At 48.5% G+C, this 21,124-nt stretch overlaps 1 protein-coding gene across 1 annotated transcript in view; it reads left to right on the top strand.

The window, feature by feature from the left end:
* Window positions 1-21,124, top strand: part of Sipa1l2 (signal induced proliferation associated 1 like 2) — a 92,827-nt gene that overhangs the window by 38,554 nt on the left and 33,149 nt on the right. Inside the window, 5 exon segments of the mRNA XM_059263803.1 lie at window positions 10,815-11,072; window positions 12,897-12,980; window positions 14,739-14,839; window positions 15,264-15,367; window positions 17,700-18,085. Coding sequence (XP_059119786.1) covers window positions 10,815-11,072; window positions 12,897-12,980; window positions 14,739-14,839; window positions 15,264-15,367; window positions 17,700-18,085 — 933 coding nt within the window.

The raw sequence follows: 21,124 nt of genomic DNA on the forward strand, positions 1-21,124 counted from the left end.
GGGCAGGTGATGTGTAGTCACTGACAGGTTATGACTCTAAAGAGTGTCACAGTGTATTGGCTCTGTGAAACTGAGTCACTACAGACCAGGGGAGTGGTGAGTCCATTGGACTCACCTGGCCTATGGAGACTTGAGTGTGCACAGCACAGCCTTCACATGCAACCTGCACACCTCGAATTAATCAACAAGATGGATAGCAACAGGCTGCCCGTCTGAAGGAATGTGGGACAGCAGGTAGATTCTGGAGGCCATGCTGCTCTCAAGCTGATGCTGCAGAGGTGTCAAGTGGGTCTAGGGTATCCTTGTAACCTGTCCTGAAAACCAGGAAGTGAGGTTGCTCCACTGGAAGGCCAGAGGTATACAGGTGGTGAGAAGGGGCAGTAGTGGGAGTGGGAGTGGCCTGTCTGCCACTGACAGATAGTCACGGCACTTAGCCTCAAGGAAACACACCACGTGAGTCTAACCTGTGGCCTGGGAACCACGTGCACCTCAAGCAAAGACTGCTGCGAATTGTAAATATATTTAAAACATTAGCGTGTGTGTGTGTGTGTGTGTGTGTGTGTGTGTGTGTGTGTGTGTGTGTTTCTTTTAGTGTACATGTGTGGATGACAAGGTCATGTTTCAGTGTCAGAAGTTTGACTTGCCAATCAGACCATAGGGCAGAGGACACTAGTTAAGACCATGCTCCCTGCAGACCATAGCCCATGTTGGTGTGGTGGGTCTCTGGTGGCCATATCTCCCACGCAGCTTGTGTCTCCATTCAGGTAGAGTCATGAGGCAGATACTGAAGTTTACCTCTTGGGAGGATGGAGGAGCCAAGGTCTATGGCTTCTGCTGCGTGCTCATGGGGGACACAGACATTCCAAAGTTCTTTCCACATCTGCAACATAGGGACCCTATGGCACCTAGCTTGGATGGTTTTTTTGTAAAGCTCGAATAATAAGACCTCTTAAAGCATTTAGAACTTTCTAGCATAGTTAGTGTTGGGGGTGGGGAGACAGCTTTAAATCCACTCAGGTTTCTGTCATCTTCAAAGAGGGACTTTCTCCTGCAGACAGTAGGTTGGCCGTCGGTACCTTCTGGACTCATGACACGGGGTATCCTTCCTCCCTCCTCCCAGGGCACATGCCTGTTGCATGTGTACCATGCCCGGGCCACATGCAGCTGTCACACGCTTAAAGTGTGGCTGAGTTTTTCACTTTAATTAATTCAGTTTAATTAACCACAGGTGGCTCTAATGGCTGCTCTTTTGGGGAGCTTGGCCCTAACTGGGGATCTTTTAGAAAACAAATGGCTTGTGTGTCATCTTGGTCTCTGCAGTTAACATGCCAAAGGTTGTAAAGTCCATTGGATTAGGTTTAGCCTTTGCTTGCAGCCTGATGTGTTTGTTTTTGTGAGGCTGGGGATGGAACCAGGGGCCTGTGCACACTAGGCGTGGACTCACCCCTGAGCTGCAGCCCTAGCCTTTCAGTGGCCGTGTTCCCTATATTTGCCCAATATGTTTATAAGATGAAGGCTTAAAGAGCTGAAATCCCTCTTAGTGTTAAAGGGCTAACCCTGCAAAGCCCCCCAGAGGTTTCTTATAGCCTTGCCTTGCCCAATGTTGACCATTAGACCCATCTGTGTGACTGTCTGTCTGTCCATTCATCAGTCCCCCCCCCAGCCCCACTAAGGGACCCCAAGAACTATACTTTAATGTATATATAAAGAAAGATAAAGAGCTATTTTACAAGAACAAGACTCAGGTGGACTAGGAGCACATCTTCCTTCCGGCCTTCCTAGAAGGCTCATGTATCCTGTAAGTGAACATCTTCCACGGTAAATTTTAGCCCATCTGTGATGGGAATACGTACGTGTGACTCCTGGTAGGGAGGGTCAGGTCTTCAGGCTCTCTTCAGACTGACTACTGCAGAACCGAGTAAAAAAGTTTCCAGGCCTTATCTAGGTTCGCTCTGCTGTTGCTCTGTGAGAAACTCTCAAAGCTTTCAAGAATGTTGGATAATAAAATTAGTAACATTTTCATTACGCCTGGTATTTCAGTCATACAGTTTCAAAGAATAGAATTTCCTAAGGAATATTGGATTGTTTTTCAGCCAAAACAAATAAACAGAACTATGGTGTGAATGTTTTGCTGCTATCTTTTCCTCAAGAGCATGTTTTTCCTCTAAAGAGACTTTCTTATCTGCCTGGATCTGCCTATAATTAATTCTTTGTTTTAAATGCAATTGAAAATAGCCAGGATATTTATTCAGAGCCTTTGCCTTTGTTAATGCCCTTCCCCAAGCACATGGTCCCTTTCTTCTTTATAGTACACAGTCACCTTCTTCTGTTTTCACCTTCGGGAGAAGGTTCTGGAGTTTTAAGCCCAGCACACATCAAATGGGATTCTCCATTGTTTCCCTGTTCTTTGTGAATCTGAACTGGAGCCTTTTTAAAGTTAGTCTTTTCATTTCTTCCTGATTCATTTTCACTTCTAATATCTATGGGCCATGATAACAGTATTTGCTGTATTCAGATATCTTCTGTGACCTGCAGTCCCCTGTCACACTAGCTCTGAGCTGTGGCATGTGCAAGAAGTGCTGTTCTTTGTGTCACAGCCATGTTCCGGCACAGTCAGGCCCTGGACTGTCGGCACCATTGGAAAGAGAGCGCATGTGTTGCACACGTGTACCTGTGTGCGTGTGCTGCTAGAGATCAAATCCGGGTCTCAAGAATGGTAGACAAGTGTCAAGTTCTGAGACCAGCTGGCCTTGAACTGGCAGTAATCCCACCCCTCTATCCCACAGGTCTTGTCACTCCCAGCCTGCATCGGTAGACATTTTAAGACACCAGAGAAGAGAGGCTAAAAGGAGAATAGGTAGCCGTTGACTCCGTTCTCATTGTTGTATTGAGTTGAATTTGGTTTGGCTTTCTTGGGGGCGGGGCAGAGTCCCCCACTACATAGTAGGCCAGGCTGGCCTTAAACTCTCCATCTTCACCTTAGCCTCTTAAGTGCTGAAATCAGAGCCATGCTTTGCCAAACTTTAAAGATCTGAAACACCTGGGCATGAAGAGACAAGCACCTGCTTCCCCTCGAAAGACTTGAGTTTAGTTTCCAGCACCCACATTTGGTGGAAACAACCACACTGCCTCTAAATCCTGAGGATCCAGTGCCCTCTTCTGGCTCCCCCGGTGTCTGAATGTACGTGTGTACTTACACATACCTACACATGCATGTCAACAAATAATAAGTCTTGTAAATAAAACTGAAAACTCTTGTTAATGGCAGCTTGCTTTGGTTCCACAGCCTATAGTTAAGGACACAAGGACTTGCCAGAGGCTCTGACAGCACATTTGATTTGTGGGTTAGACAATTACTTCCATCTTCTTTCAAAAATTGGCTCTTAAGAGTCTGTTGGGGAGAAAAGAAACAATTTAAATGAACAGTTAGGTGCATGCGCACACATCTGTGTGGGTGCCCCCCCCCCCGAAGTTGTCCTCAGTGCAAGTTCCAGGAGGATGACAATAAATGGTCAGACTAATGAATTATAAGGAATTTCAGCCCTCATCAACACTGTGGAAAATGCTTCCATTCCTTTTGGACTCTCAGCTCAATAATAGTCTTACAGGGTATCAGTGACAAAATCATTTGACCCAGAGCCCATCTGCTTCCGCCCACAGCCTGAGAGGCCTATAGGTTAATGGGCACTTCTGGTTACCCTTGGGTCAGAAGGTGCCTGGTTATGGCTCTTCACTGCTGAGTTAACTGAAGCCGTCTGTAGGGAAGGTATTTGTGTTGCATCAAAAGCATGAGTGTTTTGAAGTCCTTTTCTGACCCAGCCTTAAGGACAGTCCAGCTGTCCCTGCTCCCAGTTGAAAGGAAAGCAGAGCCACTTTTTGATTTCTTGATGGCGGTGGGGGTGGGGCTTGTTAAAGAATCTCCTGCTGGGGCTGGAGCCCTTGAGTAAATTCATGCACATTGGGAATGAGTGGCCTGGGGCAACATGGGAATACCGCTCTTCAAATGGAAATGAGCGGAGGACTAGGCTGCCCAGGCTACCAGGCAAGATCTGCCCTTGCCCTAGCTGCCTAATTAAGGTCCTTCTGGCTGGAGGAATTGCTCAGTGGTAAAGGGCTTGCCCGGAAGCTTGAGGATGGGAGTTTGGATCCCTACAGACAGGAAGCAAGCCCTGGTTAGCTTGTAAACCCAGCATTCCTATGGAAAGGTAGGAGGTAGAGGCAGGAAAATCCCCAGAGCTCATGGTTCAGCTAGCCTGTTGTATGCAGCAGTGAGCAAGAGACCCAGTCTCAGGTGAAAGGTGAGAACAGACACCCAAGGATGTCCTGTGACCTCTCTATGGGCGCTGTGACACACATGCACCCACATTTACACACACAAAGATTTTTTTTTTAAGATTTTTTTCTATTTTCCAGGGGGGGAGGGGGGCAGACCTAACCCTCAAAGGTGACATTCTGTCAATGACATTTTAGGGAAAAGGCATCCTTCAAAGGCTGCTTTCTAAGAGAAGTAATGACTCACCAGAATCATGCATGACTTGTCACACATTGCTAGTGAATTTAGTAAATATGTCCAATAAAAATGGAAATGACCCTCCAAAACCGTACATCTGGCTCCTGTGATTCTTGTGTTTTGTTGACACGGGTCCACATTTCCATGTGCTGCAGGACAGCAGAGGCTTCTCCTCTCCGGTCAAAGTGATTGCTCTCACAGTGTTCTATACTGTTAAAGCTTCTGCCTCGTGCTTTGGTCTCCTGTTGCCTGATTGCCCAACTCTGAAGTACAGGAAGAGGGAAAGAGAGGAAATGAGGAACAGGAAGAAAATTCCGTTCTAATGGCCTGGTATTCTGTGTACACATGTGTGTATGATAGTTGAATCTGGGCTCAAGTAAGGTTTTAGATTACAGTTCTAATTTATATAGATAATAAAATAGGTATCGTGTTTACGCTTGTCTTACCAACCCTCCAATGAATTTTGATATGAAATGTAGAAACAGTTCAGGACTTGAGGTTGTAGTGGCCACCTGGCCACCTGGCACATGCTCAGAGTCCTTTCCCTAAAGTAAGAGCATGGAATTTAGAACCTTTGATGAATTACATATTTCATTCATTCACTCATTCATTTGTTCAGTTGTTCATTCATGCAGTTATTTGTTTGTTGGTTCATTCGTTCATAACTCTCAACAGATTTGTGCCAAAAATTGCTGATCACTTGCATTATTAACAGAACAGCCTCTTCTTCACCCTGGTGGGCCCCTAGTCTGTCCCGCATTCGTAACACAGTTCTTTTTGTGCACGTTTTGGCTATTTAAAACAGAGTTTTGCTAACCAGAGCAACAACTTTTTACTTGATAACAAAAAGTGTGCAGCAGTGTGTAAGACACCATCACCCTCCAGTTAGCCGACCTCATTTTACATTTCACATGTAACACTTTTACTAGGAATGCAGAGGGTGACACTGGCCATCACCTGCTGGCCAGGTTACCCATGGCCTAGATGGTGGATAGCTCTGGGAGCTCCCTCTCAGACAACCCTTCATCCAGAATGAGCCACCAGGAATCTTCTCCATTTAACTTAGAAGTGTTACTATGCAGTAAACATTTTTTCCACTCTTGAGTTTTCTAAGAAAAGAAAAGGGAAGTAGCCAGTTTCAATGAGGATTTCTGAGCCTTTCCAGTTCTGTGCCAGGTCCTGGGGATTCAGAGTCTGCCCACTGATGAAGAAATGGAGGCAACTGAGTAGTTAGTTGCTCAGGGCCGGAAGGCCTCTCGTCTGTGTGGCACACACCTGTTCAGTGTGGTGCCACCCATTCAATGCCAGACATCTCCCTAGAGTGCCCCATCAGTCAAGTAGGCTCGCTCTCTCTCTCTCTCTCTCTCTCTCTCTCTCTCTCTCTCTCTGTGTGTGTGTGTGTGTGTGTGTGTGTGTGTGTGTGTGTGTGTGTGTACACCTATCTTGTGGGTGTCTTTCTGTGTCTTGAAAGGACAATTGCTGGTTCCTAAGCTCTTTTGCCTGGGTCTGACACTACCCTAGCCTTTGCAGCTTCTGCAGCCTGGAGGTCCCTTCTGTGGCTGTCTCCTGGCTGGAAGTTTTATGCCTTGTACACCAGAAAGACTTCACAACTCAAGAGAGGAAGGAACATTAGTAGCCTTGCCCCCTTGTTGCATGACTTGGAATGGTTCTTTTAGCTATTAGACACCTCTTAGCATAACAGACATTAAAATGATTAACATATCAGCGATTACCTTAATCCCCAGGGCTCTGAAAGGGTTCTTGTACAAAATGAATAATATAACAGAAGCAGGTAATTTATTTAAAGGGGTCTGCTTTGTTTCCAGAGAGTCTCTTAGTAGCTCCTGGAAAAAGATACACTAGGACCTGCAGCCATGGTGTACATTGGCAGTCAGCGTGGGTATCTATTACCTGTGAGCAGGAGCAGACATCGCCTCTTGGCTAGATACGGTCCAAAGCCAGGAAGTGGGGCCACTGTAGACCCAAGGCATCTTCTCTAGGGTAGTGTTAAGATTGTCAACTCGAAGGACTGTGGAGTTGCCTGGAAGACACACCTTGAGGAGGCTTCTTTAAGTTGCTTTGTTCAGGTATCTGTCCCAACAGTGAGAAAAGCAAATGACAGAGCCAGGCCCAGTGTTAGAGAGCAGGAGCGCCTCTGAGGTGGTTAAGTCAGGAAGTTAGTCAACAAGCACCTCTTGTGCAGGGTGAAACTACCCCAGAAGTCTGCTGTGGTGAGATCAGTATTGTCCGTCAGAATACAGCACCGAAATATAAGATTCTCTGAGGTTCCAGTCCAGGAAACTGTGTGTTCTCTGCAGACCTGCAGCACCACACTCTGTCCAGCACGTCATCAGTTACCATGGCCTACAGTTGTATGTGCCTTCAGGGTATATGGTGATGAGATTCGAGTCAGAAAAGTTGTTGGAGAGAGGGGAAATGTTAAAATCATCTTATTTTTAACCTAGAAGCGAGGTTTCTGTTGATCTTCCCTAGCCTGGTAATTAGATCCTGAAGTTGATGATGTCTGTGGGTGTTGTAGAGGAAATCAGTGTGTTGATATGCTAGTGATCGCACCCATAGCCTTGGCCAGCATAGTTTCGGGTCTCTCGTTGGCAAGAAAGCTTGCAGTGTGCTTGATGCTGGCAGTGTGCACCCCTCCGTTGACTGGGTTCTGTGTGTGGAAAGGAAGCCGTGCACTGGTGTCTGAACATGTGTACCGTGCCAGGAAAACAGGAGTGCAGGCTGTGCTTGAAAGGTGTTTCACTTACACTCAAGAGTAGTAGAGCTTTTGTTTTTCTCCCTTAAGAAATGTCATTTTGTGTTAGGCCTTTTTGCCATATTTGGGTCTCAGCTGGCCTTTCACTCCTGGTAAAATAGATTTGTGGGATGCCATCTCCAGTAGTCTAAGAGAGGTTATCCAGAGGACCCAGGATGTCTCTGGAGACCATTACATATTCGTTACTTTCTTATCACTCTGACAGAATCCCTACCTGATCGGTGCATCCTGAGGGAGGAAGGGGTCATCTTGGCTCACCTGAGGTACTATGGCAGGATGCTCTAGGACTCCTCACATCAGAATAGGAAGCAGAGGTAGGCAGGAAGTGGAGCCTGGGCTGTTAACCTCAAGGCCTCTGTGCCAGAGATCCATGTCCTTCTATTAGGCCCCACCTCCCTGAACAGCGCCACCACCTGGAGAATCAAGCATTCAAACACATAAACCTGTGGGGACATTTCACATCCAGGCCAACCAGGGATGGTGAGTTCAAGGCTCTAACAGATCCACCTCTGCAGCAAGCAAGGGGATCTCTGAGGGCTAACATGCAATTCTTCTATATGCATTCTGTGAGGATTTTCCTCAGACCTGTGGAGCAGAGCTAAGGTTGACAGTCTGTGATGTTTAACATATTAGCCACGGAAAGTCAAGCAAATCTTTAGATCTTTGTTCTTTAAAGTTAGCACTCTCAAAGTTTCACTTTATAGCATTACATGTGTGCACATGTATACATTTATATGTGTGCAGGTATACATGTATATGTGGATGCACATGTGTGTGGAAACCAGAGATCCATGTCAGGTCTCAGTTGCTCTTCACCATTTTTTTTTTTTTTTGAGACAGAGTCTCTCAGTGAACCTGCAATGACTTGGCTAGACTAGCTGGCCGGTGAGCCCTAGGGGTCTGCCTGTCTCTGCCTCCCTAGCATGGAGATTACGGGTGCATGCCACCCTCCAGGACTGTGTGTAGGTTTGAGGGATTGAATTTGGCTCCTGATGCTTGCACAGTGAGTGCTTCATCGACTGAGCTTCCTCTCCAGCCTGAGAAAAAAAAAAAAACCTGCAGATTTTTGGCATTTTAAAAAAAACCTTTTACATATGACTTTCTTTGAGTTGTTTGGAGAAACATAATTGTGCTCTTTTTCTTACTCTATCTTATGCACGACACTTCTCTCAAATTCTAGGTGTGAGTATGCATTTATGTAAGTTTTTTCTCCCAGGATTCCAGTGAAATTATAGTGTGCTGTTGACAGCTAGAGTCCACAGGCATGAATTAAGTAGACCACCCTGTTCTCCTCCACCTGCCTTGCCATTTCCTCTCCTCTTCTAACTGAAGAACAGACGTGCAGGCACAGCCACAGAGACACACAGCCTGTGGTCCCCTGCACACCAGGTGGCTCCTCACAGCCAGTGAGAGTAGACACACTGTGGGCCTTCTGAGTGCTCCTGGGCCTTCCGACTGTCATGTCCCATTTGGTGATTTCCAGTTGGGTCGTTGACCATGTGGAAGAATGGGCAGTCTCGAGGGGCGAGGAGGGGTGTTGAATCTAGATACATAGCAAAGCACTCACGAACTAAAGTCTTTGGTAAAATTTGTAATGTTTCCTCAGATTTCACGCAGAATGAAACAATTCAATCCAGTGTAAATCTGAACTTAAATATTTGACTGTCAAACTTGGAAAATCCAGAGATATGAACTAGGTTAAGAAGCAAACTGCTTTGGGGGATGGAGATGGAATCAGCAGGGGAGAAATGAGGTGAGGGTCCTGGTGCTCAGAGCCTCTCCTCCTGAAGACAACAGGGGTACGTCTTTGGAGGGGTTTTCCCACCCATGCTGCTCCTCCAAGGGTGCACCATCACCTACTCAGGTTCCTGAGACACAAACCAGGCCATTCTTTTTGGTGGTTCTCTCTGGGCCCAGTATCAAGGTCTAGTGAGCAACTAGGAATGCTTTCCAGCCAGGATGTTAAACGGAAGCCTTCCATGAATTACTACCCTTTGTACCTCCCAGCGTGGCTGTAGAGAGCAGAGCTCTGGCCAGCCCTCCACCCAGGTCTCTTAGCATGTTCACTCAGGTCATGCCTTTGACCCAGGATCTGAATTCTACAAGGATGTATGTAGAGTTGACTCTTGGTCCCCTGTGGGCCTTCCAATCTAGTTTGATGTGTCTTTTAGTTCTGGTATTTTGGCTTTTCTGATAGTATTTCTTACTGATTTCCTACCTTGCCCTTCCTCCCTCCTTTTTGATGAAAGATGGGCATTTTGGGATTACCTTGAATTTTCTCATATCTGTCCCCACTAAGTTCTTTGGGAGAGTGCCTCAGTTTACCATTCCACTGTCTGGCCATATTTTTTTTTAACTTTAAGACCTAGTTATCATGTTTGTCGGGGTCAGAGGCTCCTACTCATTCTCTGAGCCTTGGCTTGGTCAGGGAGCTTCTCCATCGGGCCGGGGACTGGCATCTGTTGTCTTTCTGGTGGAAGTGGTCCTCACTCTGCCTTGGGGGGCAGCTGGATTTGGTAAGAGGTGGTAAGGCCGAGTCTCCTTTGCCCATTTTCCACCCATTCTTCCCAGTGCCACCACCCAAGTCCCTTTTCTGCAGAACACTGAAGAGCCCTGTGCTTATTCTCCAGGTCCCTCTGGTTGCCCCCTGCCCCTTGGACCTCAGGGCCTAGGCTTGAACTTTTCATGGGCCCTGTTTTCTATGCAGCCCTGTGTCTTAACCCTCCACATTCACTCTGTCAGTTGGCCATACTGGCATCTCTTGGCTGAGCCTCTGGGCTGTGCAGGGCATGTCCTGGGTGGTGCTAAGCTCCTGCTCTTCCTCAGCAATGCTTTTGAAAGGAACCAGCATGCTTTACTCCAGCATCAGCTGGTGGACGTGAGTTCCTGGAGCAGCTCTTCCAAAGGCTGGATAGGAATTTTATGCTGACTATCTAGAGAGGGGCAGCGCCTCCAGCTACTGACTGCTAGACCAGCATGGCCAATTGGGCGATTCACCCTGATGCCTGGGTCCTGGTGCACAGTGGCTTGTGTGTGTCTGGCTCTGTGGACATTCATAGCACCTGGGTCTGGTCATGACCCTGCTGTGTGATCCTGTGAGGTGTGCAGCCTCTCTGGGCTTTGATGTCCAGTGACAGTAGGCAGCACTTGGAGGAGTACAGAAGGTCTTTGAAAACGCCTAGCAACTAACAATAGCCCACAGCATCCAAAGGGCTCTAGTCCTTCCCACCGTGCAGCACTTCCCATCCCAGCCAGCCTGTAGTATGTTGGCAAAGAGAAGAAAGCCACAATTGGGCCTTTTAGAGCCTCCATCTATGACTGTTAGCCAAACAGCAGCTGAACAGCTTGGAGCATCTAGGGAAAGTCGCCATGGGTAGGGATGCTTCTTGGGGTAGATGTTAGGTGGCATCCAGTTAAGCCCCAGCAAGCACAGGTATGCTTGCCAGGAGAACCTGCTCAGCCGTGAGCAGGCCTTTCCTGGCGTCCTACAAGAAGCTACCTTCCCACCACCTCTTCTTGACTCAACAGGGGTTGTTCAGAGCTCTGCCGGATCCCCATGGTGGAGTACAAGCTGGACAGTGAGGGCACACCCTGCGAGTACAAGACACCCTTCAGGAGGAACACCACGTGGCACCGTGTACCCACCCCTGCCCTACAGCCAGTTTCCAGAGCCTCACCTGTGCCAGGCACACCTGACCGTCTACAGTGCCAGCCATTGCTCCAACAGGCCCAGGCCGCCATCCCCCGGAGCACGTCGTTTGATAGGAAGCTGCCTGATGGCACCAGGTAATACCCACAGCCTTCCTTAGACACTAACTCAGGCCAGAGATTAAAAGTGCAGCCTGACTGGTTCTCTGATGGCTTGTTGTGAGCTTTGGACAAGCAGGACAATCAGGTATCCTCGGGCACAGTGGCCCTTAGAGTCCAGCCTTTTCCTGATATAATAATATCAGATGCCCTCTGCCCCCGGGGGCCACTGCCTGCCGTCTTCTCCAGGTCTGTGCCCTCTGTGGTGGCTGGCCCTCCAAACACCCAGAGCTCTTCTCAGTGCACTTCTAGGAGCACTTGAGCATGAGTAAAGCAAACGTAAACGTGAACAGGGACTTCTCCACTGCAGGGATGTAAGCCTTCAAGTGGTGCCCCTCTCCCTCACCTCGAGCCAAGTGAGCTGAACCCAAATGAATCTAATGATAAGGTCTCACTGAGTTCCTGGACTAGCTTTAACTCACCCTGGAGCCTACTCTGGCTCAAGCCTACTATCAGGCCTGGCTCAATAATAGCTTTTTCAATGGAAGAATCCACCTTTCAAAATTAAATCTGCCGGGCGGTGGTGGCGCACGCCTTTAATCCCAGCACTTGGGAGGCAGAGCCAGGTGGATCTCTGTGAGTTCGAGGCCAACCTGGGCTACCAAGTGAGTTCCAGGAAAGGCGCAAAGCTGCACAGAGAAACCCTGTCTCGAAAAACCAAAAAAAAAAAAAAAAAAAAAAAAAAAAAAAAAAATTAAATCCAATAACATGAGAAGGTGATGAGAGTTCAGAGCACCTCACTTGCATAGATTGTGTTTGAGAACAGTGAATTCCGTTTGTAATGCCTATCTGGAAACTTCCATGTGACATAGAGATGTATGTCTTTACTTTGGACAGCTGCTCCCTGCCAGGATCTGGTCTGGTAGACTTGTCAGCACACACTGGGAGCTAGGGTCTTACTTAACTGATACACTGTCCCCTGGGCCTCTCTGATCTACTTCCCTTGTCTGGAAGATAACGAGAAGGTTGCAGATGCTGGCCAGCCCTTCTAAGGACTGACCATATCAGCATCAGCGAGAAGCTTAGAACCAGGCACAGCACACTGTAAACTTACAGATATATTTACCAGAATTATCAAAATGTGTAGCCCTTTCTGCCTCCTCTAATTCTCCCAGGAAGTGTAGGAGTCTTTTAACTTAACGTTAATTAACTCATCTGGGCTGCAAAGCCTCGTTACTTGAAGATCATGGGGCTTGTAACCCACTGTCCATGCTCTGAAGGCGCCCAGGCTGCAGGGCAAGGCCCACAGCCAGCAACACCTGAGCAGGAGTCAGCAGAACCTCCCTTAATTAAACAGAGTTTCAAGAATCACATAGGAAACCAGAGTGACCCAGTTCCAGAGGGAATCCTGGCTAGCATTATCCCTATCAAGTGAGTTTTCACAAATATTTGGGAGAAGATCTGTAGAATTACATGTGGTGGCTGTGTGAAAGTCAGTGGATTTGCTGAATTCCTGCTTTGTTCTCTGCTGACCCAGACGTGGCTGGCATTAAGCTCCTTGTAACAGCTGTGAGTGCTGCTCTGCTGTATGCTCCAGCTGTGTCCCTGCTTCTGTCCTCTGGAGCTGTCATTGTCATCTTCAGACAGCAGATGCCCACCTCACCACATCTCCTTCCTGGGATGGGTTGCTGGTTCTTAGATATTCTGTCCATGATTGGTTGCATTTCACATTGCAATGTGATTGATTGGCTCTTTGTCACGGACCCAGCGAATTTGTTTGTAACCGGCTCGAGTCAGACAGGTGGGCTGGCCTGGCGATGTCTGATGTCCACAACACTGATGCTGTTCTTTCTCCCCTTGCAGAAGTTCTCCCAGCAACCAGTCATCATCCAGCGACCCAGGACCGGCTGGGAGTGGACCCTGGAGACCACAAGTGGGCTATGATGGGTATGACTCCTTCCTGCTTTTCTGTTTCCCCGGGGGAGCCTGTACCTATGCCTGAGATTTGTTCAAAAGCATTCCCTGTGTGGGGGTTGCATGGAAGACCACCTGAGGAATGTAAAAGTAACAGGCACTTGGCAGTAAGTGCCAGGCCCAGGCTAGGAAGTACCGTTTCTTTTGCTTGAATCAGCCTTGCATTATAGCCCAAGCTGGTTTCTAGTGTGTGACAGTCCACCTCTGTCAGTCTCTCAGGTGCTGGGACAGCGGGCGTGTGCCACCACATCCAGCTAGGAAACTCCATTTCTGTGGACATGATATTCTCTAGTCTTTCTAAAACCCTGCTTTCTTTGCGACGTGGGAATGACTTCTGAACACAAGAGTGAAGAGCTGAGGACTTTGTGGGCAGGAACTCTCAGAAAGTCCCCCTTACTTAAGTTGATAGCAAGAGACAGCGCCTCAGAGCCAGAGACGTGAGGTTATCATTGAAGCATCTTCACTTCCTGTTGGAGAAGCCACCTGGGCAGTAGCCCTTGTGATTTGTGTCATATCCCAGGAGTCAGCAATGTAGTTAGAACTGGAGACCCTGTGGACAGACAGACAGACAGACAGACAGACAGACACACACACACACACACACACACACACACACACACACACACACACACACACTGACCTTATGTGGGACTCTTGAAGTGACCATACTGCAGCAGTCATGTCCTAGCTGTGCTCTGTGGTGACTCCAGTCCATCTGTGGTGGTTTGTGAACAGAACAGATCCCCATCCATGGAGGCCTCAAACTGGAGTAGACAGAAAATGTCTGTCCATGGAAGACCCCGACTGCAGGCAGTCATGGTACTGTCTTCAGGTGCAGAGAAGAACTTCAGTCCAGGCATTCTTCTGTCCAGTTTGGGCTTAGAAGTGGACACTTGTTTCCCAGGTGACAGGTTCATCACCTTAGATGGTAGACAGAGCTCTCCACAGCTAAATGTCAAACACCTTTTCTAAATGAAGCTACACATGGAGGGTGTTGTGGTTTGTTTTCATGTGAATGGAAAACCCTTGTATAGTTTAAGATCCACAGCATGGATTCTATCCATACGAATCAGACTGTAATACAAACACATTTTCTTCAATTCCTTTTCTTCTAAGATTCATCTTCCTTTTGCAGGTTTCTGTAAGGCAAAGACCATCTGGGTGGTATCTATATTTCTTTTCTTTAAAAGCATTTTTTTTCGCTGGGCAGTGGTGGCACACGCCTTTAATCCCAGCACTCAAGAGGCAGAGCCAGGCGGATCTCTGAATTCGAGGCCAGCCTGGTCCACAGAGCGAGATCCAGGACAGGCACCAAAACTACACAGAGAAACCCTGTCTTGAAATACAAAAAAATATATATATATTTTTTTTCAAATCTATCAGTACCACATGCATTAGTCAAAAGAAAGACAGATCTCTGTGCTCCACATAGCTGGACAGCCTGCGTCCTCTTGCAGCTGACAATATCTTTAGATGTTAAAGCCTGTCTGGAAGGCACTGTGTCAACTCCGAGTGAAACAGCAATCTCTCTGGAGAGATCAGCCAGAATGCTGCAGTTCCATTGGCTAGGGAACTGTTTCTGAGGAGGGCTTCAGGCCTAGAGTGCCAATAGGTAGCCATGGCCTCTATAGGACCAACAGCTATTTTGTGCCTGGCCCCTGCCGAAGCCAACAGCCCCATTCTCTGCTGGCTTGTGGTGTCATTTAGAACAGCTGGACTCTTTCTTTGCAGGTGCCCATCCCCTCTCCTGCTCGAGCACCAGGGCCCAGGCCCTGGGGAGTGTGATGGAGCCAGGGAGCATGAGGACATCATAGAAGGAGGCAGGCTTCCAGGTAACACAGAACCCCAGGGGAACCGACCTCCAAGGCTCCTCTTGACTTGCACTTCTTCCCACTGTACCCACAATTCACTTGTCAGCCATATTCAATAAGCTCCTCTGTGAGCTAGGCCAGAAGGCTTGGCTGATTCTCCCAGCATGGGAGTCAGTGCCTGTGGGTGGCCGGTTGGTTCTGGGGTGACTGAGTGGTTCTAGGGTGCCTGTGGTTGTAGTATGGCTTCAGATGATTGTGGTTATAATGCCTGTAGAAATAGATCCTCTGTGGTTGTGGTTTTGCTGGCTCATGTATATCCATTGGTAACCTGGGAAGTTGTAACCTCCTTATCCTGCTTGATTGTTCCAAACTATCTGTTAGATTCCTGTTTTTCTTCCTCTTACGAACATTGGAAATTGGGGGTTCAACTCTCTTTATGTCACAGAAACCAAATGGCATGGCCCACCTTCCAAAGTCCTGAGTGCCTATAAGGAAAGAGCCCTGCAGAAGGATGGAAGCTGCAAAGACTCCCCCAACAAGCTATCTCATGTAAGTCGTTTGCATATGGCCAGTCACTCTTCTAGCCAGGACTGATGTATGTCAGCACATAGTGGGTGGTAAATCATACTTGTCCACAGTGCTCAAGAACATAGGATGCCGCGCAGTACACAGTGGGACTGCATATGGTGGTTCCATGCTTGAAAGTGTGAGGTGCAGCTCAGCACACAGTATGGCACCGTGTGTGTGTGTGTGTGTGTGTGTGTGTGTGTGTTTGTGTTACCCAAGAACATAGGTTACATACCTCACACAGCAGAGTGACATGCTTGCCAGCAGCACATGGGAGCGTGGGACGTGCCCCAGCACACAGTTGGCCCGCATGTGCCCACATGTGATGCTCAGTACAGTGGGGTGTATCCCAGTACACAGTAGGGCAGGCAAGCCCCCCTGTGGCAGTGATTGAGAACATGAACACCTTCCAGCACACAGTAGGTGGCACACCTGTGGCAGTGATCAAGCGTGTGTTGTTCACCACACAGGACACTTCATAGACAAGGATAGAAAGTGAAAGGAAATGAGAAAGTTGTATTTGTATTTCCCCAGTTTGTGAAGGAACTCACAGAAAGGCCGTACAGCAGATTACTGGCAAAGCAACATGTGCATCATCCCTCTGAGTCTCAGTGTCCCAGGTGATAGTGTTGAATCCTGTCCCTAGGTTTAATTAGTTCGTCATTACTCACTTAATGGGATAGTGCAGTAGTGGAAACGGAGACAGGTCTATGGCCAGGGGAACTGCAGTGAGATCCCTCCGCTGACGTCACTGAGATGTCCCGTAACCATAGCTGCCTGCTGACAGTGAGTGCGTGGTGCTAGCAGTCCGCTGCCCGCACATTCCTTGCTGTTCCCACACACTGACTTGTGTAGCCTCTACGAGGCAAGTTCGGAGGAGACTGTCTTGAAAACAGCTTTCAGTGAGACCCAGTACAAAGGAGCTGCCTGTGTACATTTTGAGAATGTGCAGGTGAAAGGAACCTACAGACTTCTGGGTAATGCTCCTCCCTCTCCTTGGCATGTCAGCAGCGAGGATTACAGTTCCCTTAACCGCATGCAGCATTTCTTCTACAGCCACAGCTCTGACCTGGCGTTGAGTCACTTCCCAAGTCCACTCACTTCTACCTCTATGGCTCTTGTCAGAAGGAGACAGAGTGTGGAAGGACCAGGGTCAAACCTAAGGGCCAGGATTTGCATAAGGGTCAGTAGGCTGGAAGGAAAAGAGAGATGGCCACACCCCTTGGAAATGCCTGGGTAGGGTACATTGTCCTGGCTCCAAAGCCTGGTCCTGCTGGCTCTCGGGCTGTGACAAGAGCTGAGTCGGCCTGAGCACAGTGGACAGAAGGAGACCTGTCTTCTGTGGTGTTTGCCATTGGTCTTCCGGAGACCCAAAGCATGGAGTGCTTTTCAAACAGGTGTATTCTGGAATCTCCTCTCTTGGGACATCATTCGGCTTTAGCCTCCCAAGAGCCTACATGCTTGTTTGCAGGGTACGTCATAGCTTCAGAGCGCTTCTCTGCACAAGAACCATATGGCACCGTAAGCTCAGAAAGCTTCCAGGGTCTAACCAGCTGTTCTACCATTATAACTCAAACCTGGGTCTCCTTCCCCAAACTTGAGCTGGCACTGGAACTTTTAAGAGAAATGCTGTATTGGCTGTACATGGCTGTAAATTGGCTGTAAATGTGAATGCCTGATCTCCTCTACCTAATTTTTACATCCTTCCTAGTCTATATAATCCTTCTCAGTGATGTGTGACCCTACTTTTGTGTGTTACACCCCTGTGGTTGACCAGAGAGAGCATGCTGAGCTCATGACAGTGACGACAGGAGGCAGGAGGCAAGACCCCTGCGTGAGGCCAGGCTGGTGGACTAGAGAGATGACTCAGTGGGTAAAGTAGCTGCTGTATGAACATGTGAAGCTGAGTTCAGTCCCTAGCACCCATTTAAAAACAGGTGTGGTGATGTACACTGGTAATCCCAGCCCTGGGGAGGCAGAAACAGGCAGGTCCCTGGGGCTTCCCAGCCAGCCTACTGAATCAGCAAGTTCCAAGTGAAAGTCAGAGATGCTGTCTCTAAAAGAAAATAGACTGGCATCCTGGGAAACAAAAGGGAGGCTGACCACTATTACACACACACACACACACACACACACACACACACACACACACACACACACACGACTAGGGTATTGTGGAGAAAAGCCATGTTTCTGTTGACAGCACCAGGAGCACACAGAATTCAACCCAGGCCCTGGCTATAGCCTAGTGTTTGGGGAGAGCAGTGCCTAGGGGTTTACCCAAAAGCCATTGTCTGTCTGTCCTCTTCTCCAGATCGGGGATAAGAGCTGCTCCAGTCACTCCAGCAGCAACACTCTCTCCAGTAACACATCCAGCAACAGCGATGACAAGCATTTTGGGTCAGGGGACCTGATGGACCCTGAGCTGCTGGGACTGACCTACATCAAAGGTGCCTCCACGGACAGTGGCATCGACACCACGCCGTGCATGCCAGCCACCATCCTTGGCCCCGTGCATCTGACGGGCAGCAGGTCCCTGATCCACAGCCGAGCCGAACAGTGGGTGGACGCTACTGATGTCTCAGGAGCTGATGATGAACCTTCCAAGATGTATACCCTGCATGGCTATGCCTCTGCCATCTCCACCAGTGCTGCGGAGGGCAGCATGGGTGACCTCAGTGAGATCTCATCTCACTCCAGGTGAGCCAACATGGGCCATGCTGCACCTACTCCTGCCTGGAGCAGTAAGGATGGGGCCTGAAGCTGGCTTCTGCTGACTACCCGATTGTCTGACCTCCCAGGGAGCTTTTGCCTCCAAAACTCTGTTATGGAGGCATACATGTTTAGTCATGTCCTAGTGATCTTATTCTCCCTTTAAATTTGAGGGTCATGTCACTTCTCTCTCCCAGCTCAGCCTGTGACCCTGATATCTTCTGATAAGAGCTGCAAGCTGGATAATCTTCAGTGTTTATCAGCCATGTCCACCCTGCAGGCCACCTGTATCTCAGGTTAACTGTGAATACAGCATAACTCATTTATAGATACAACATCATCTCACCATGTCTGTCAGAAAACAGTTGGGGACCCTGGGAAAGGGAAGACAGAGCAGTAGGTTCCTCATCCGGAACCCACCCCACCCCCTTGTGAGCACCAGCAAACCATCCCTGCCCCTAAAGCCTGATGACAGGCCAGACTTGAGGTTTCTTGTGTGACTATTAATATTCAGCTGGAATTTTGGTTTAGGGTCTACGTATGAGTATGTGCACATAGTGTAGTGCCCACAGAGGCCAGAAAAGGGAGTTGGATCCTCTTGAGCTGGAGTTATAGGTACTTGTAAGCCATCTGGTATAGGTGCTGGGAACCAAACTCAGATCTTCTGGAAGAGCAGTAAACATGCTTAAATGCCGAGCCGTCTTTCCAGCACCCCGTTGGGGTTTTTAAATGAAGAGTTAGCTGACTGGGCTTGATGGTGCAGGCCTATAATACTCAGGCTAATCAAGGCTAGTCTGGGACATATAGTCAGTTAAAGGTCAGCTTGGACATTTTAGTGAGATTCTGGTTGAAAATTTGAAATAGCTCGAGGCTCTGGTGAATAGCTCAGTGCTGGGGGTGAGGGGGAGCTAAATATAAGGGAATTGTATTCTAAATATAGATGGAGAATACATGTCTGTGTGTAGTTTTGTATTCCTGCTTGATAGACATCTATATATTGGTTTTAAAACTGATAATCTTAGATGTCTGCATTCTCTTCAAAAACTCAGAGAAGAACGTGTGTGTCCTTATGTCTGTGGCTGGGATTTAATCAGGCAGTGTGACTTCCACCGACATTTGCACCGGGCTCTGGGTCACCCCCAGGCTTCTCAGAGCTTCCAGCCACAGAGCAGGACTGGACAGACCATAATGGGATAGTCTTAGGACTAGGACTGATAGGCATGTCCAGGAGCTGGTGCCTGCAAGCTCTCAACAGGCCTGTGCTCCTGAGCAGTGCTCACAGAGTCTTCCCCAGAGCTCCCCGCCCTCCCTTGGACATTACTGAAGGACAGTGGCTCCCATGAATGCTGTGTATAGTGGGGTAAAGGACACCCTCATCGGTTCATTTAACCAAGGGGGACTTTCTGTGTCACTTTGCCTCATGTAACCCCAACATCTTGAACTGTTGAGGCTCTGCTTGGCCAAGTGACATTGCCTGACACTGGATTCCTTATATTTAGCCTCCATGTGACAGCCTTTCAGCCTGTGAGCCTCATGGCTAAAACTGATTGGCACCTGCAGGCCCGGTCGTTGCTGTTCCCGGGTGAGAAGGGCTCTGTCTGGTGTATTCAGAAGGCACAAGTCTCCCTGAGAAGTCCCTGTGCTGCTATTTCTTTTCTCCTTGCTGTGATAAAGTCCGTAACAGAGGCCGCTTAAGGAGAGGCGTTGATTTTGTCTCGTGGTTTGAGGGGTACGGTCCATCATGGTGGGGGGATGGTGACATAAGAACAAAGCCCCTGTCACAGTGCCTCTGCAGTCCGGAAGCAGACAAACGCTGGTGCTCAGCTCACTTTCTCCTTTTTAATCAGTCCAGAACCCACTCTGTGGGATGGTACTGGCCACATTGAGGGTGGGTCTTCAACAACCCTCAGGCACACCTGTCGCCTCAGAGAGTCCAGATCTAGTCAAGTTAACGAGTTAAAATCACATCGCCCCACCCACATGTCTTCTCACCTGTCCTTGGCTTTGAAATACCATGGCTGAGGGTGGCCCTGCTTAGGACAGCTGGAGCCTCTGCTGGGTTGGGCTGCTGAGCAGTGGTGACAGTCACCACGCCAAGGGACGGGAATGGAGCCCAGAACCGGCTCCTGGTTTCCAGGGCCAAGGGAACAGAGGGTGTGGGGGTTGTGTGCCAAGTAGACATTCTGACTGCTTTTTACCGGTTCTGTTTAAGAAAGTAAGTTCAGTGCTAGATGACATTGTATTCAGGGATCACGTGAATTCTACTCCCTAGATGATACCCACCCTCTTCTCAGGAGCCGATAAAAGTTGGCCATTCTATAAAAGCTACCTGGGGGTCTTGCAGCCCTGTAGCATCTTTTCAAAGTTCAGAACACTTGTAAGAAACCGGGTGTCAGGAGTCAGGAGACCCTCGGGGACTCTGTATGGCAGCGAATTCTGTGTTCCTGCCAAGTGAGATCTCCTTGGACACTGCCTTCAGAGCACATGCCTTTCATAGGTAGAGGAAGAGGTGGTCGAAGGGATTTTCTCAAATACCTCATCTGTTACTATGATAGGTTAGGAGGTTAGAAAGTCCATGAGGAGCTGGTTGAAGCTCCTCATTGGCCTTAAGTTTTTCTACCTATAATGAGACTGAAGGCACAGACATCTGAGGTGGAATTTTAGGCCCTGAGCAGCCCTGCTACCTGCCTGCCTGTCTTTCGCTGTAGTATTTCCCTCCAGTTCTATTTCTTTTATTGTTGTTTGGGGTTTTGGTTTTTGATTTTTTCGAGACAGGGTTTCTCTGTGTAGTTTTGGTGCCTGTCCTGGATCTCGCTCTGTAGACCAGGCTGGCCTCGAACTCACAGAGATCTGCCTGGCTCTGCCTTCTGAGTTCTGAGATTAAAGGCTGTGCCACCACCACCCAACACAGTTGTGTTTATCATGTTGTTCCTGCCAGAAGAGAGCCCACATGTGAATGTGGGGAGCCTCTGTACGGGAGGCTTCGCACCCAGCAAGATGTGTGGTAGAGAGGTTGTCCTGCCTTCC

This window comes from Peromyscus eremicus, chromosome 5 (assembly GCF_949786415.1).
Source record: "Peromyscus eremicus chromosome 5, PerEre_H2_v1, whole genome shotgun sequence".
In the NCBI taxonomy this organism is placed as follows: Eukaryota; Metazoa; Chordata; class Mammalia; order Rodentia; family Cricetidae; genus Peromyscus; species Peromyscus eremicus.